This window comes from Arvicanthis niloticus, chromosome 8, assembly GCF_011762505.2.
Source record: "Arvicanthis niloticus isolate mArvNil1 chromosome 8, mArvNil1.pat.X, whole genome shotgun sequence".
Taxonomy (NCBI): Eukaryota; Metazoa; Chordata; class Mammalia; order Rodentia; family Muridae; genus Arvicanthis; species Arvicanthis niloticus.
Window position 1 is genome coordinate 86,401,044 of NC_047665.1, and position 14,726 is coordinate 86,415,769.

Consider the following 14,726-nt stretch of genomic DNA (forward strand, 5'->3'; position numbering starts at 1 on the left):
GTGTCTATTCAGTGTGTACACTTGCACATGAAGGCCAGAGGTGGATGGGAGGCGTCCTCTTTGGTTACTTCCCACTGTACACACTGAGGTGGAGGTGCACTTGAACCCACAGCTCGCTGACTTGGCTTGCTTGGAATGTGGGTGCTGGGGACGCAAACCCCAGCCGGTACCCCTGGCAAGGCCACTGCTTTGCCCATAAGCTAGACCCAGTTCCTAAGGTCTTTCTTCGCTGTGGCCCCAGACGCTACTGCTGACAGAAGGAGTCCAGGGAGCCCGTGGTGGTTTGTCATTGGTTTAATTTATTACTGTCTGACTCCAGTGACACTGACATACCCGCGGGGCCTGTGAGCCTCCCGGAGAGTCGGCCCTGTCCAGTAAGATACAGTACAAGGAGTGGACGGCACGCGCATGCATCCACGCTGAGCTACAGTGACTGGGGCCTGGGGAGGTGGATGGTACGCCCAGGAGGTCCCCTCTCTAGACAGTTAATGCTGGTAGAGACTCGAGGCCAGGCCAGGGCCGACAGACAGGCCTATACTTCTCTGCCTAAAATGTGAAAGATTGCATGTGTACAGTTCTCCAAGTTCGAAACTACATCTGGTGCTACCCATCACTGCTAAGGGCTACTCCATCTCGGCTGGGACGAGCGCCTCGGGGTCAGGACGCAGGAATGTCTGGTTCAGTCCTCCTCGCTGCCACTTCCTGAGCGGTCCTGAAAGAACAGGGGATAGCTTGTGAGTAGGCTGCTGCCTAGGCATTCTCCCAATCCCATGGTGTTTTCAATGCTGTGGAAGGCCTTGGATCTTAAGGGATAAATGATCTTAATGTGCCAAAAAGAAAACTGCATCAAAACTTGGACCCTGCCCTGCATCATGGTAGCCTTGTTACCAGTGGGCCTGTTGTATGGGAGAAATGGGCTTGAGGGTGCAGTTCAGGCCACCATGGAGCCTGAACCCACAAAAGGGAGCCAGTTCATTAGAGCCATTCTTGAGTATGAACATGTCTTCTGATTGCCATTTTGGTATTTGTCTAATAGAGCTCAGACTGTCTCAAGCTTGCTAGACAACCAAGGATGGTCATGAACTTCCTGCTTCTACCTCCCAAGTTCTGGGATCATGAGTATTTACCACTACGTCTACAGCCATTATTTTATTAAGAGTTATTTTTAGGGCTGGCCAGATGGCTCAGTAGCTAAGAGAACTGGACACGAGTTCATCCCTGAGAACCCACATAGTGGCTCACAACACCCTGGAACTCCAGTTCCAGGGGATCCAATGCTCTCTTCCAGCCTCATGATCACCAGGCACACAAGTGGCACATATCCATATATGTAGGCAAAGTATCGATATACAAAACAACAGCTAAAAAAGGGGGGGGGGGCTGGAGAAATGGCTCAGCAGTTAAGGGCACTGACTGCCCCTCTAGAGGTCCTGAGTTCAATTCCAGCAACCACACGGTGGCTCACAACCAACTCTAATGGAATCTGATGCCTTCTGGTGTGTCTGAAAGACAGCTATGGTGTACTCATATACATTAAATAAATAATATTTTGGAAAAAGAAAAGAAAAAAACCCAAAATAAATAAACAAAAAACCCCTTTAAGAAAAAAATTAGGGTGTGTATATAGCCCAGGCTGGCCTAGAACTTGCTATGTGTACCAGGCTGGCCTAGAACTCAGAGAGCCGCCTGCCTCTGCTCTTCACTGCTATGAATGAAGGTGTGCGTCATCACACCGGGCTTACTTGTAGTTTTATATGTAGTCCATGGATGTATGTCCGCGTGTGGGTATGAGCATGCGCATGCAGTGCCCATGGAGGTCGGAGCCTGGGCTGTCCTGGTGCTTGAGTTACAGGCAGTTGTGAGCCACCCATGTGAGCACTGGGAGCCAAACTCTGGTCTTCCACAAAAGCAGTAATGCTCTTAAGGACTGAGCCATCTCCCCTTCCCATCTTTGTAAAATTATTTTTATGTGTATGAGTGTTTTGCCTGCATATATGTTTGTGTATCATGTGTGCCTGGTACGCACAGAAGCCTTAAGAGGGGACTGGATTCCTGGAACTGGAATTATAGTTGGTTGTGAGTCTCTACATGTGTGCTGGGAATTGAACCTGAGATCTCTGGAAGAGCAGCCAGTGCCATGAAGCCCTGAGCCATTTCTGCAGCCCTCTTTAAATTTAAGTCACTGGTTTTTTGTGGAAACTGTCCCATAAAAGCCAGAGCAGAAGCCTGAGGACCCAGCCTGTGTCCCATGGCAACGTATAAGCAGGAAGGCTTCCAGTGTGTGGGCACCTGTCTGGTGGCCCTGATTTCCTCAGACACAGACCTGTCCTGTCCTGCCTAGCTGCCCTGCAGGGCGCACTAGGAACCCAAAGCCGCCCACTCCAGAAACTGTATGTGAACAGGCTAGGTTACATAATGCTGAGCCTCAGTTTACCCATCTTCAGAGTGGCCTCGACATGGGACTGGCTGGGGCCAGGATGGCTGCAGCATTCTTACCTCCTCCTGCTCCTCCTCACTGTCATCGTCACTCACAACCGGCTTGGCCCGGGATCCCCGGCTTGGCCGCCTTCGGCCCCCCTTGAGTCGGTCCTGGGCCTTCTCTTTGCGGCCCAGCTTGATCTTTACCTTGACGGAGCGGGCTGTGGGGCAGCAAGGAAGCAAACTGTTAAGTAAGGCACCCGCTCGCTGGTGGTCAGTGGTGAGCTGTTCAAGTGTCTGCCCTTTCTCTTACTCACACTCAGACTCGGAGCCTTCCTCCTCGCCCTCCTCCTCTTCCTCGCTCTCCTCGCCGTCACTGTCGTCCTCCTTCTCAATCTTCTGGCGCACACTGGTGAAGACAGACTGCAGGACGATGGAGTCCTCATAGATCTGCAAGAACACAGGGCCTGTGTGACTCTCTACTGGAGCCCTGCTGCTCTGCAAGGCCACCCTACATCCCTTCCCTGGATGACAAAACGCCCTGGGGGTGGGGGTGAGGGGCTGGGAGGTCTGTGCACTGGCCAGTTCCTTCCTTATTGAGCCTATTTTTTAGGACCCTGATGTCTACAAAGACAAAGGGTGTTAAAAACATGAAATCTTGTGGGTATGGTGTTTCCTTGACCTGACAAAGCAAAACCCATCTCTTGGAACCCACCCCTCCCAGATGTGAGAGGAATCTGCCAGAGGCTGGATGGGGAGCACTGTTAGCTAGTTAGTCACAGAAAAGGCCACCTAGTCCATACAGAGCGCCTTTCAAGAGCGTTGATACAGAACAAAAGACAAAACTGCAACGGAGGCCCCAGGCTCTAGTCCCAGAACCCACTCTGTGGTTCACAACTACGTGCAACATTGCACTGGATCCAATTCCCTCTTCTGCCTCTGAAGGCACCAGTCCCACATGTAGTGCACGGACACCCTGGCTGGTAGGCAGGTATGTGGCCCTTATACTACTAGGGAAGGGGACATTGCTCTCAGCAATAGTGGAGCAGCCCAAATTGTCCAAGTTAAACAAACAAAATCCCATTAGTGGCAGAGGGACAAAGGGCAGGTGGCAGGATAGTCGTGTTGCCAAGTTGCTCACCAAGGAACCCTCGAGGTTGAACGTCTGAGCATTCTGGCAGAGCAGCATCACGTCCTTCTCCAGGTCATTGAGACTTCGGTACTTGTGGTTTCGGATGCGCTCCTGTGGAGAGGGAGGGAGAGAGGCCTAACTCTGGGCACCATGACCTCCTGCCTGCCCATGCTGTCCCTCTGACCGTGCCATCCTCCCACAGCCCCAGACTGTCGGCACCCGCGCACCTTGATCTTCTTGAAGTCCACAGGTTTGCGGATGAGCTCATAGTACTCAGGAAGTTCCTTGCGAGAGGGGAGCTGAATGAACACCTCACTGAGCTGTCGTCCACTGCTGCTGCAAGGTGATACGGTGTGTGTCACCCCAGAGAAACATTGTGCCACCACACAAGGACAGAGGATTAGAGTGTAAGGACCTAGTAGTTCTTTCGTCTTTTTGAGAGAGTGTCTCACCTATGCAGAACAGACTGGGCTCAAACTCAAGAGATCAGCCTGTCTCCGCCCGACTGCTGGGACTGAAGGTGAGCATCTCTTTAGGTTTGCTCCGGGAGTTATTTAAGTGAGGTCTCTTAACTGCTAGTACATTTCTGATAGATAATGACCATTGCATGTGTGTAAAGTCTAGTGACATCTCTAAGTCCCCAGCTCTGGAAGGAGTGTCACACTGCCACCCTCAGGAGGGCACACACATCCAGGCCGCTTTCCATCGCACTGTAGAGCTTCACTCTGTAGCCCAGGCTGGCCTTAAGCTCACAGAGATTCACCTGCCTCTGCCTCCTGAGTGCTGGGATAAAAGGCGTAGCCACCACACCCACTGCTTCTCCTCTTTGTTCCCACTTCCTACTTTGTGCAAACCGCACTTGCTTGAACATCAAGAGCAGGACAGGTGCCCTCCTGAGGTCATAATCTGCATAGTCAACTGTCCTGCAGGTGGCACGGAGCCAGGGCATTTGGCACAGATCCCATACGGAAGAGAATGAACACAGCTGTGTCTACTTCCTACAAGGATGGAATGGGGACAGGGCTACCCTGGCAGCTATGCTGTGCCCGTTTCTGGAGTACTCACCTTAATGGCCCCTGTGGGTAAGCAGGCTTTGCACCTAAGGAGCAGGTGAAGCCACAACCACCTGCAGAGCAAGAAAACCAGGCTTCCTAGGCTCTTTGAGTGGCTGGTGCAAGGGGCCAGGATGTACCTGTCCCCTGGTCAATCACCTGACCTACAATTGTCCAGCCCCTCAAAGTTCCCAAACCGCAGCACAAACAAGTGAGTGGGGTAGGGGAAGCCATGCCCTGGGGCCAAGAGGCTGGGATCTGTAGGCAAGAGGGGTCCTGCGGCACCGGGGCCTGCTACCACCCTTGGCATTCCTGATTATCATTTGTTCTCGCGTAGCCTAGGCTGGACTCCTGTTGTGAGTCAAGAATGACCTTGACTCTCATTCTTTCTGTTCTTTAAAATCCTAAAATCATCTGGGCAATGGTGGCACACACCTGTAATTTAGCACTTAGGAGGTAGAGACAGCTGAGCTTGAGGTCAGCCTAGTCTACAGAGTGAGCTCCAGAACCCAGAGTTATCCAAAGCCTGTCCTCTAAAACCAAACCAACCACAGAAACAGAACAAAGTATTTCCCTAAATTCAAAATAGGCTGAGGTGGTGGTGTACACCCTAAATTTTAATGCTCAAGAGGCACAGACAGAAGGATTTCTGTGAGTTTTGAGGCTAGCCTGGTCTACATAGCCAGTTTCAAGCTAGCCAGCCAGCGCTATATAGTGACACCTTATCTCAAAAACCCCAACCAACCAAGTGCCATGTTCCAGTGGATTCCATACCTATTGGTCTATGGTCAGCACAAAATGGTCTTGGTGGATTGTAAAAGAAAAAGAAAATGGAAAAAAAAAGTTAGTAGTGGAGTAGACAATGAGTTCAGTGTGAGAAGTAGGCAGTGAATATGATCAAAATACAGAAAAGTATATATACACTTTCAAGGAAAATTCTAAATGGCTGGACTTGATGGAACTCATCAGTAGAGTTCCTAACACGTACAAGACCCTGGGTTCCATCCTAGCACCACAAAAAAAGGGGAGAAAAAAAAAAAAAAAAAAAAAAAAAAAAAAAAAAAAAAAAAAAAAAAGACTTAGCAGGCCATTCACCAGGCCTCATCCTGGTATCCTCTCAACACAACTGGATGGTCCTTGATTCTGGAAACTGTGACATGGGAGTTTTGCAGGCTTGTCATGGAGGCTCTGACTCCTGAAGCCATCAGGAACAGGCCAGCTAAGTGCCTGCTAGAGGCTGTTCCCGACTCTGTCCTCATCTCAGTTTATGTAGGTCCCAATGCCCTGGTGTAGACCCTTGGATACAGATGGGCAGGCAGGAAACGGTGTTCCAGCCTGGCACGCACCCTCACAGCCGCCGCCATTGCACCACAGCATCAGCGCACACTCCGTTCCTATCGCCCTGCTGAGGAAGCAAGTGTTCTTGAGAAGTTCCAGCCTTGCCTCTCCTTGCCTCCTCAGCACGGGGGCATGTGGACATGCCTGGCCCGCATACAGGAGCCAGTGTCCTCTGTCCACTTCAGGGCTACATCTTCAATACTAGTCCTGTATGTGGGCAACAGAGGCTATGGCACAGTCCTTCCAGCCAAGACAGACCTACTTCCCGTGCCCAGGCTGATGATGCATATGCCTGCAGTGGATCTTCTTTTATCTATTGAAGAGCACTGGCCTGGTCCCCCAGTGTAGCTCCTGCTGTGGAATCTTCTTCGCAGAGTCCTCCTGATCGCAGCAGCAATCTCTTCAACACTGAGCCTTGGCAAGACCTGGTTCACACTAACTGCAGACAGCTGGCACAGGCACGAGCAGGACTTCCCAAGCTGGTGGGACCCACCCAGGAGTTCGAGGACAGCCTGGACAGCTCAGCAAGCCCTGCCTCAATAACAAGATGTCCCCAACATGACAGGCTTAAGATCTATGCAAAGCCCTTAAATTCAGGCAACTCAAATGCAGAAGGAAGACCCCTGAGTGTGTCCAAATATTTCCTTTTCCCCTCAGCTCTGTTCAGTGCCACTTTGTCTCAAGTTTCTCAGGATGTCTGGGCAGTTTGGATGCTGACCCATGGGCATGCTGACATGGGAAGGAACAGCCTAATATGGGCAAGCCTCATTCCCCGAGCTAGAGCCCTGGCCTGAGCAGGAGTGGAGAAGGCCAGCTGAGCAGGGGACTTGTACAGTCATCACTCTGTTCTTGACTGTGGATGGGACAGGACTAGTTCCTGTCTTGACTTTCCTCTCTACAAGGACAGTCCCTGAACTATGAGGTAAGGTAAACCTTTTCTTCATCAGCTACCTTTTTTTTCTTTTCTTTTCTTTTTTTTTGTTTTTTCAAGATGTGCCTGGCCTCTTAGCTACTTCTTGGCAGGGCATTCCATCACACCGACAGAAATCAAACTAGGCCAGGTGGTGACAAAAGCTGCTGCAGAGATTCTCCCAGAATTCCATGGGAGTGGCTGTCCACCTAAACGGGTCTCAACCTTCCCAATGCTGCAACCCTTTAATATAGTTCTCCTCATGCTGTGGTAACCCAGACTGTAAAATCATGTCATTGCTACTTCAGAACTGTAATTTTGCTACTATTATGAATTGCAATGCAAATGTTTGGTATGTGATTTCCCCAAAGGGTCTCAACCCACAGGTTGAGAACCACTGATCTAGAGAAAACTGACTGTCTTCTGAGTTGCTTACTATGCTCAGCCCAGCACCTGGAGACATCTTTCCTGTCTAAGTTGTGTGTCAACCTGATATTTATTGCCATCTAGCTCCAATCTGATCCTGGAGTCTTGGGCTACACACAGGAGCAATGCTGACTGAGTTCTGGGTCTTCTAAAAATTTTGTTTGTTTCTGAGACAGGATCCTTTCCTCTACATATCCCTGTCTGGCTTGTAACTCACTATGTAGCCCAAGCTGACCTCAAAATCACAGAGCTCTCTCTGCCCATGAAGCCATTTCTTCTAGAAAGCTCCAGAGCAGCAGCCGGAGCTCACATCCTGACAGTGCATGCTGGGCTGTTCATGTCAGTGCTATCACATGGTACCTGGCACAAGCTCAAACCTTCCCTCCTGTGATGAGCAGGGAAGGCTGCCGCCGACAGCTGTGTTTGGATAAAAAAGTCTGCTTTGAGAAAGTCAAGCCACTCAGTTAAGGTGCTGAGACTGTAAGGAGCTCAGGGACAGTCAGTGCCATCATACTTTGGGGCTAAACCTTCACACTATGATGACCTACTACGTTCCTCCCAGTCCTCAGGCCCATCTATCTGCCAAGTGTCACCCAGTGAGAGGTGAACACACCATAGCCTGTCACACACTTCAATAGCCTCCCAAGCTCTTCAAGCCTGTCCACTGACATCAGCACTGAGCACCGTCCTTCAGCAAAGCCTACCACACAACTGCTGCACCTTCATTCAAATGTAACTGCCCTGAGACCGCTGGACTAGAATGCTCCTTACACATATAAATCAATGCTCAGCCACAGAGCCACACCCGTCGTATAATCCTGTCGTATAATCCTGTCGTCCTTGAGTGGCTCTGGGTAATGGGATTTGCTGAGCTTGGTCTCCTAGTGAAAGCTTGTCTCAAAAACAAACAAACAAACCAAACTGCCAGATAGTGGTGACACACGCCTTTAATTCCAGCACTCTGGTCTCTGAGTTTGAGACCAGCCTGGTCTACTATGAGAGTTTAGGACAGTCAGGGCCATATAAAGAAACCCTATCTCGAAAGAACAAAAAGGCAGCAGCCGTGGACACTTGGGTTTAGGGGCCTGGCTCCCTGCAACACTGTGATGGCTGAGCATGCGCTCACTCATGGCTGCTGCCGACTGGGTGTGACGTGGCTAGTTGCCAGGAGTTCTGGCAGTGACTTCCCTATTCTGGTGAACTGCAACCTGGAACTACAAGCTAAAAACCCTTTTCTCTCTCAAGCTGTATCTTCAGGATACTTTATCAGACCAACAGAGACAACATGAGGATGACACATAATAGGAAACCTTGGATACAGGATGGTCACCCAGGCATTAAGTTGGCAACAGATGGCTGACTGGGGCTATGGTATCCGCTGCAGCTCTTCTGAGCTATTCTGCAGAGGCTACAACCTAGCATGTCTGGTATGAGCCGTGTTTTCTGGGTGCACAGTGAAGCACCCTACAACCTTTCTCAGTCACAGTCAGAGCCTGGCTTTGGGATTGTTTGACACAATGGGGAGGGGATTGTTTGTGAGTTACAGGACAGCCAGGACTACACAGAGAAACCCTGTCTCGAAAAACCGAAAAACAAAACAAAACAAAACAAACAAAAAAACCTGGTCACCCAGACAAGATGTTCTCTCCAGTTGTCAGCATTCCCACCCTGTGGGGCTGCCTGTCTCCTCACAGACAGCAGGCCTCGAGTCACACACTATGCACTGCTGTTCACAACTTACTGGCATGTGAACGAAGTCTGATGAGAGGCACAAAGGAACACAGATGTACACAGGCTGCTGAGGGGCCTGCCCTGTCCCTTGCAAACCAACTTCTAACAAGGAAGATGTACCGTAGAGCTCCCTGCAGACACTGTGTGCCTACCCTTGTCTCTGTAGACGAGCTCTGAGAACTGAGGCCTGGATGGTATGACCGAGCTCCGAGAACCTTACTCTGGACACAGGAGTGAGCATGGCCGTGGCTGCCTGGTCAGGGTTCCGTGCTTTAGCCACAGCCAATGATGTGAGGGTAACAGTCGGGGACACGGCCACTGCTGCTTCCTCATGCCATCTCCTAGAGCAGAGACTGCCTTTACTTCATTCCTGTCCTGTTTCATCACTACAGAAAAGGACACAATCTAGACATCAGGGTTCAATTACTGAGGCCCCACCAGGGAAGTCCCTGAATTGGTTTACAAGCCCCCTTGGGAGTCAGCAGCCTGGGTGGGACCCTTCACATGGACAGGGTCTTCCTCCACACCAGCTCAGCTATTTAGAAATAGCTACTGTCAAAGTTTGTTCTTATTTATTTATTTATTTATTTTCTTTTTCGAGACAGGGTTTCTTTGTGTAGCCCTGGCTGTCCTGGAACTCAACTCTGTAGACCAGGCTGGCCTCGAACTCAGAAATCCACCTGCCTCTGCCTCCCAAGTGCTGGGATTAAAGGTGTGTGCCACCACCGCCCTGCTTTGTTCTTACTTTGAGGACAAGGTTTCTCTGTGTGGTCCTGGCTGTTCCCGAACTCACTCTCTGTAGACCAGGCTGCCCCCAAATTAAAGAGATCCATCTACTACTCCTGCCTCCTGAGTGCTGGAATGAAAGGCATGCACCACCACCAAATCATCAATTTTTTTAAAGACAGAATCGCATGTGTCCCAGAGTAGCCTTGAATTCACTTCTGATGCCTCTGCATCCACTTCCTGGATGCTGGGGGCTATGGGAGTGCACTTCCACGATGCTGGGATGGAACCCAGGGTCTTTTATATACTAGGCAAACATTCTGGCATCAAGACGCATAGACCAGTCCTGGAAACAAAATTCTTATGGTCTCATGTTGGTCAACAATGGAATCTGAGCCTAAGGTTTAAGAAGCCTGGAAGACCTTCTGTGGAGCCCAGTACTGTAAGGGAAACAATATCCAACACCTCCATTTGGTGTAGAGATTGTGAATATGGCACTAGTGGAAGTCAGGCGGAAAATGGAACATGTGACTACAGGTCCACAGTAATGACAAGGTATCATCTGGGGACTAGGGAGTAGATGCAGATGGGACAGAAGCCGACTGAAGCTAGAGGCAAATGGGGGAGGGCCAAGGTCTGTCTGCAACACTGGCTGGCCATAGCCCAGGCTGAATTTGTCAGCAATCCATCTGTAGCAACCTCAGTGTCAAAGGACACCTTAATCTTCTTTTTGAGGCCATCAGGAACCTGGGAGCCAAGGGGCAACGGGGATTTTGGTCTAGTAGAACAAATGGGATGGGGGATTTGGGGTAACAGGATGTGGAGATCACACCTCAGAAGGGTGGCTTACACACCACATGCAGAGGCTTAGTAAGTGAGACCTGGAAACTCTGTTGAATGAAAGGCCTTCCCAGGGACACAGAGTGCTGCTGACTCCAGGGGGACAGAGAACAAGAGGCCAGGGATCCAGCACTCCAGACTCCACACAGCACCCCATCAGTCCTGCCTGTCTGCCTGTGAGCTATGGACTGATCACTCGTCTCATCATCTGCTGTCTGCTTTCCTTGGTGTGTTTGACCCAGGGCATGAAGCCCAAGATGAAATCTGTCTCTTAACCAGAACAGGTGGAGCTTTTTCAAGTAGACTCTAAGGTGAGCTCAGAGCCTTAGGTGGCTGGACAAGGCCAAGGCTGCCCTAACTGAGTTGCAGAGTAAGCTCTGCCTGTGGCCTGGCCTGCGGCTCACTTGGCCTTACTCTGGCCAAAGTCTGCTGGCAGCTTCTGGGCCAGGTGCTAAGCAAATGGTTTTGGCCACAGACCTGGAACCACCAGGCAGCAAGCCCAGATGTCATTCAAAGGTTGAGAAAGTGAAAAGCCTGGGGGGCTAATCTGCCCCATCTTCCCTGAGGACTGCAGCATGGCCCCGCCACTTGGGAGAACAGATTTAATTGCAGAAGTACCTCAGGCAAAGATCCACAGCTTGTCAGCAGGCGTCTTCTCTCTTCCCCTAGCACTGCCTCTCCTCTGTACACTGAGCAGGGGCTGGAAGAAGATAGTGTGGCCTGCTGAGAAGGCCTAGGCAGTACTGTAATCCCAGGTTTATCTCTGGGCCTGAAACTTCACCCCACCCAGTGGCCTGAACTCATGCTGTTCTTCATTTGGAAACTGAGGCATAGGGATAGAGCACAATTGTAAAATTTACAATTTTCAACCTTCCAGAAAAAAGACGGAGCCAGATCTGCTCAGCCTAGCAGTGTGGCAGTGTGTCTGCTACCTTGGAATGCCAAGTATACACACTACCCCCTCTGTCCTACAACCCACAGCATACAACCTGGGGTCACCACAACCTGAGCACAGGGCAACAAGGGCTCTGGGAAGCCTGCAGCCTGGGAACAGCTGAGGGGTCCAAGGCAGTTGTTACCATGCACCAGTTGGCCGTGATGGTGCTGTCTAGTGCTCAGAAGGCTGTCTTTAAGCACTTGAAAGGTTCTGCGTGGTGCCCTTATTTTTCCACAGTCCAGGACAAGTTATATCCCAACTTATCCATTCTTAATCTTCATCCATGTTTTGATTTCAAAGTAAAACCTGTTTCCCACCTCATTTCTCCAACCAACCTTTGGCTGGTTGTGTGTGACAGCTGGGGATGGTGCTCATGCCTACGCGTGCCAGGCACAGCTTTACTCTTGGCCTGGTAGTTCTCTAACACAGACAGAAGACCGAGACTGCAAGGAGAGCAGCTCTGCTACAAGTAGCTGGGTAGCCAGGACCCTTACAAGATCTCTGTGGGTTTGAGGCCAGCCTGGTCTACAGAGTGAGCTCCAGGACAGCCAGGGCTATGCAGAGAAACTCTGTGGAGTGTGACTGGAGAGGAGAGAAGCACTGTGGTAATTCAGGTCCTTCAGGTTCCATATTTAACTTGGCTTGCTGCATATCTGAGTAGAGGGCTTTAGGAAGCAATCTGAAGAGATCCCAATCTGTAACCCAAATGCCCAGAAGGCTGAAGCACTTGGATTGCCTTAAAGCTGAGGCCAGCTTAAACTATAAATAAAGCAAGTGTTTGCCTCAAAAACAATAAAGGGGATTGAGGGAAGGAACTGAAGAGGTTAAGAGCACTAGCTACTCTTCCAGAGGTCCTGAGTTTACTCTCCAGCAACCACATGGTGGCTCATTACCACCTATGATGTGATCTGGTGCCCTCTTCTGGCCTGCAGGACTATATACAGGCAGAAGACTATATACATAATAAATACATCTAAAAAAACCAAAAAAACCAAAAAAACTCCAAAAGGTCCAAATGTTTTTCTTGATGGTCCGGAGTACTTTGGGAGAAGATCCAGGTTCAAAATTCCCAGCACCTACATGGTGGCTCACAATCACCTATAACTCCAGTTCTAGAGGATCCTATACATTCTTCTGGTCTTTGCCACGAGGCACACACATGTGCACAGACATACATGCAGGCAACCAGTCACATACACTAAAAGATAAAAAGCAAAACAACAACAAAATACAGTTTGATGTTTGCCAAGGTTACACAGTGGGCTCCTGTCTAAAATAAGAAGCAAAACTGAAGTTTGATGCTACAATGTTATTTTCCCCATACTCTCTCTAGCATATCCTGAAACAGGGTAAGGGTCATTGGACCTGACTTGTGAATACTGCCTGCCATTCCAGAAGCCAGTGCTGGCTCAACCTTCTGGATGACAGCTATGTAATGCAGAAACTGTGGTCTCTGTCCTCAGGTGCTGCAAGGTGACCTCTGAGCCCTTGAAATGCCATTCTGGGCAGGAGGTAGGGCTATGATTAAAGCTGTTAAGTCTGGGTCAGGCTGACTAGCAGAGGTGGTAGATACAGAGGTCAGCCATGTGAATGGCCAGTTGTGAGCACACATGCAAGTCCCAACCAAACCCCTGGGTACCCAGGAATCCTTGGCTGTATCACCAACACTTGCATGGAAACACCAGGAAGGGGGAGACAGAGAAGACACCTCTTCAGAAACTGCAAACAGGAGTCTCCTGGAAGCTGCTGCAACTGAGGACAAGGTACCATTGCTCCATGACCTTCCACTTAGTACCAGAATTGAGGGTGTTCTGTTAGCTACTTCCCTTGGCCATTTTCATCGCCGCCTTTCTACTAGGATGGATCCAGACTCTGCTTAAGCTAACAGTGTGAAGTTTCACAGCTTTGCTTGCCTTCCTAGTAGCAAATTTAGCTAAACGTCAAAAGTATCCACAGAATCAGTCACTGTTGTACCTAAACATCATTTTTGAAAATTTCTTAACAAAGCAAGTTAGGTATCTGACCAGAAAAATGATGCAAAGCTGTCTTTCCTCAGGTGACATGGGACTGTGGCTATCAGAAACCCATGCTAGGATGAAGGGACCTGCTTCCGTCGAAACCAGAGCTCACCGTCCCCCTCAGAGGCTTCCTGCACTCTGTGGGTCTGGGTTCCTTGATACTGTCCAGTCTAAGGTCACACAGAAAACCAAGTATCAAGCCCCAAGACATCTTGTGTCCTCCTCCCCCCCCCCCCCCCCCCCCGTCCTATGTGAGCAGTCACTGGCCCACTAGGTACACAGATCAGGTCTGTTACTACATATAAGGAGGCTGGGCCCTGCAACAGAGCCATCTTGATAAACCAACTCAGAGAGAGTCTTACTAACTGCACTATGGTAACTAACATCTGTGCTCTGGAGACTGCTCTGTTCTACTGCTGGGTGAGTCATCTGTTATATCATGGACAATGACATGAGGTGAAGGAAGCATTTTCAGTAGGGTACAGAATGCACAAATGACAAACTGGTTCCTCTGAAAGTAACCAAGGCCTTGGCACTTGGTTCTACATGGTGAAACCAACAAATCTGCTCCAGATACACTAAAATCCAGCGAAGTGCACACACTATCAGTGACCTTACTATGGCCATGCTCACATCTAGAAATTCAACATTCATAGCTAGAGTCTCTCTTGGGCAGATCACCACTCGGGCCCACGTGGAGGGTACTTCTGCTCACTGTCTAGCACAATGGATCAGTTTGGAACGTCACCCATGTTTAAGTACACAGTGCTCTGTGGATATCGGCCCTCTAGACAGGGGCAATATCTGTGCCCAGAGCTTTCAGACAGAGGATATTACAGCTGCCAAGGCTTCATGCCCTGTGGATTCCTTCCTGTCTAGAAAACTGAAACCCTGCTGCTATGGACATGGGCTGGGCTCCCGAGACAGAACAACTAGCACAGAGGAGAATGCATGCCAAGCTCAGCTCAGAGGATAAAGTTTAGTTGCTTTGTGATTTTGCCATCAACTGCCAAAATTTTGGATACCTTGGATGTCTCTCAACTCTTTAATTAAAAAAATTAATTTAACGGCTCAGTATATTTTTTTAAGAAAAAGTACTGTTGTGTGTATATGTGGGAGTTTATACCACAAGCACACACATGGAAGTCAGAAGACAACTTGTCAATCCTTGTCTACCATGTGGGTCGCAGGGATCAAA

At 49.7% G+C, this 14,726-nt stretch overlaps 1 protein-coding gene across 6 annotated transcripts in view; it reads right to left on the reverse strand.

The window, feature by feature from the left end:
- Positions 1 to 279: 279 nt before the first annotated feature.
- The window catches only part of Smarca4 (SWI/SNF related BAF chromatin remodeling complex subunit ATPase 4), an 86,187-nt gene continuing 71,740 nt past the window's right edge, over positions 280 to 14,726 (reverse strand). For 3 of the 6 annotated variants that reach the window (XM_034510593.2, XM_034510590.3, XM_034510589.3), the window contains 5 exons: positions 3,778 to 3,886; positions 3,560 to 3,661; positions 2,736 to 2,868; positions 2,497 to 2,639; positions 529 to 712 (listed from right to left, as the gene is read on the reverse strand). In XM_034510593.2, the coding sequence (XP_034366484.1) occupies positions 680 to 712; positions 2,497 to 2,639; positions 2,736 to 2,868; positions 3,560 to 3,661; positions 3,778 to 3,886 (520 nt within the window). In that variant the 3' untranslated portion in view covers positions 529 to 679. Of the gene's footprint in view, positions 713 to 2,496; positions 2,640 to 2,735; positions 2,869 to 3,559; positions 3,662 to 3,777; positions 3,887 to 14,726 lie in introns of all 6 variants that reach the window. The other 3 variants (XM_034510592.3, XM_034510587.3, XM_034510591.3) reach the window with 2 other exon arrangements.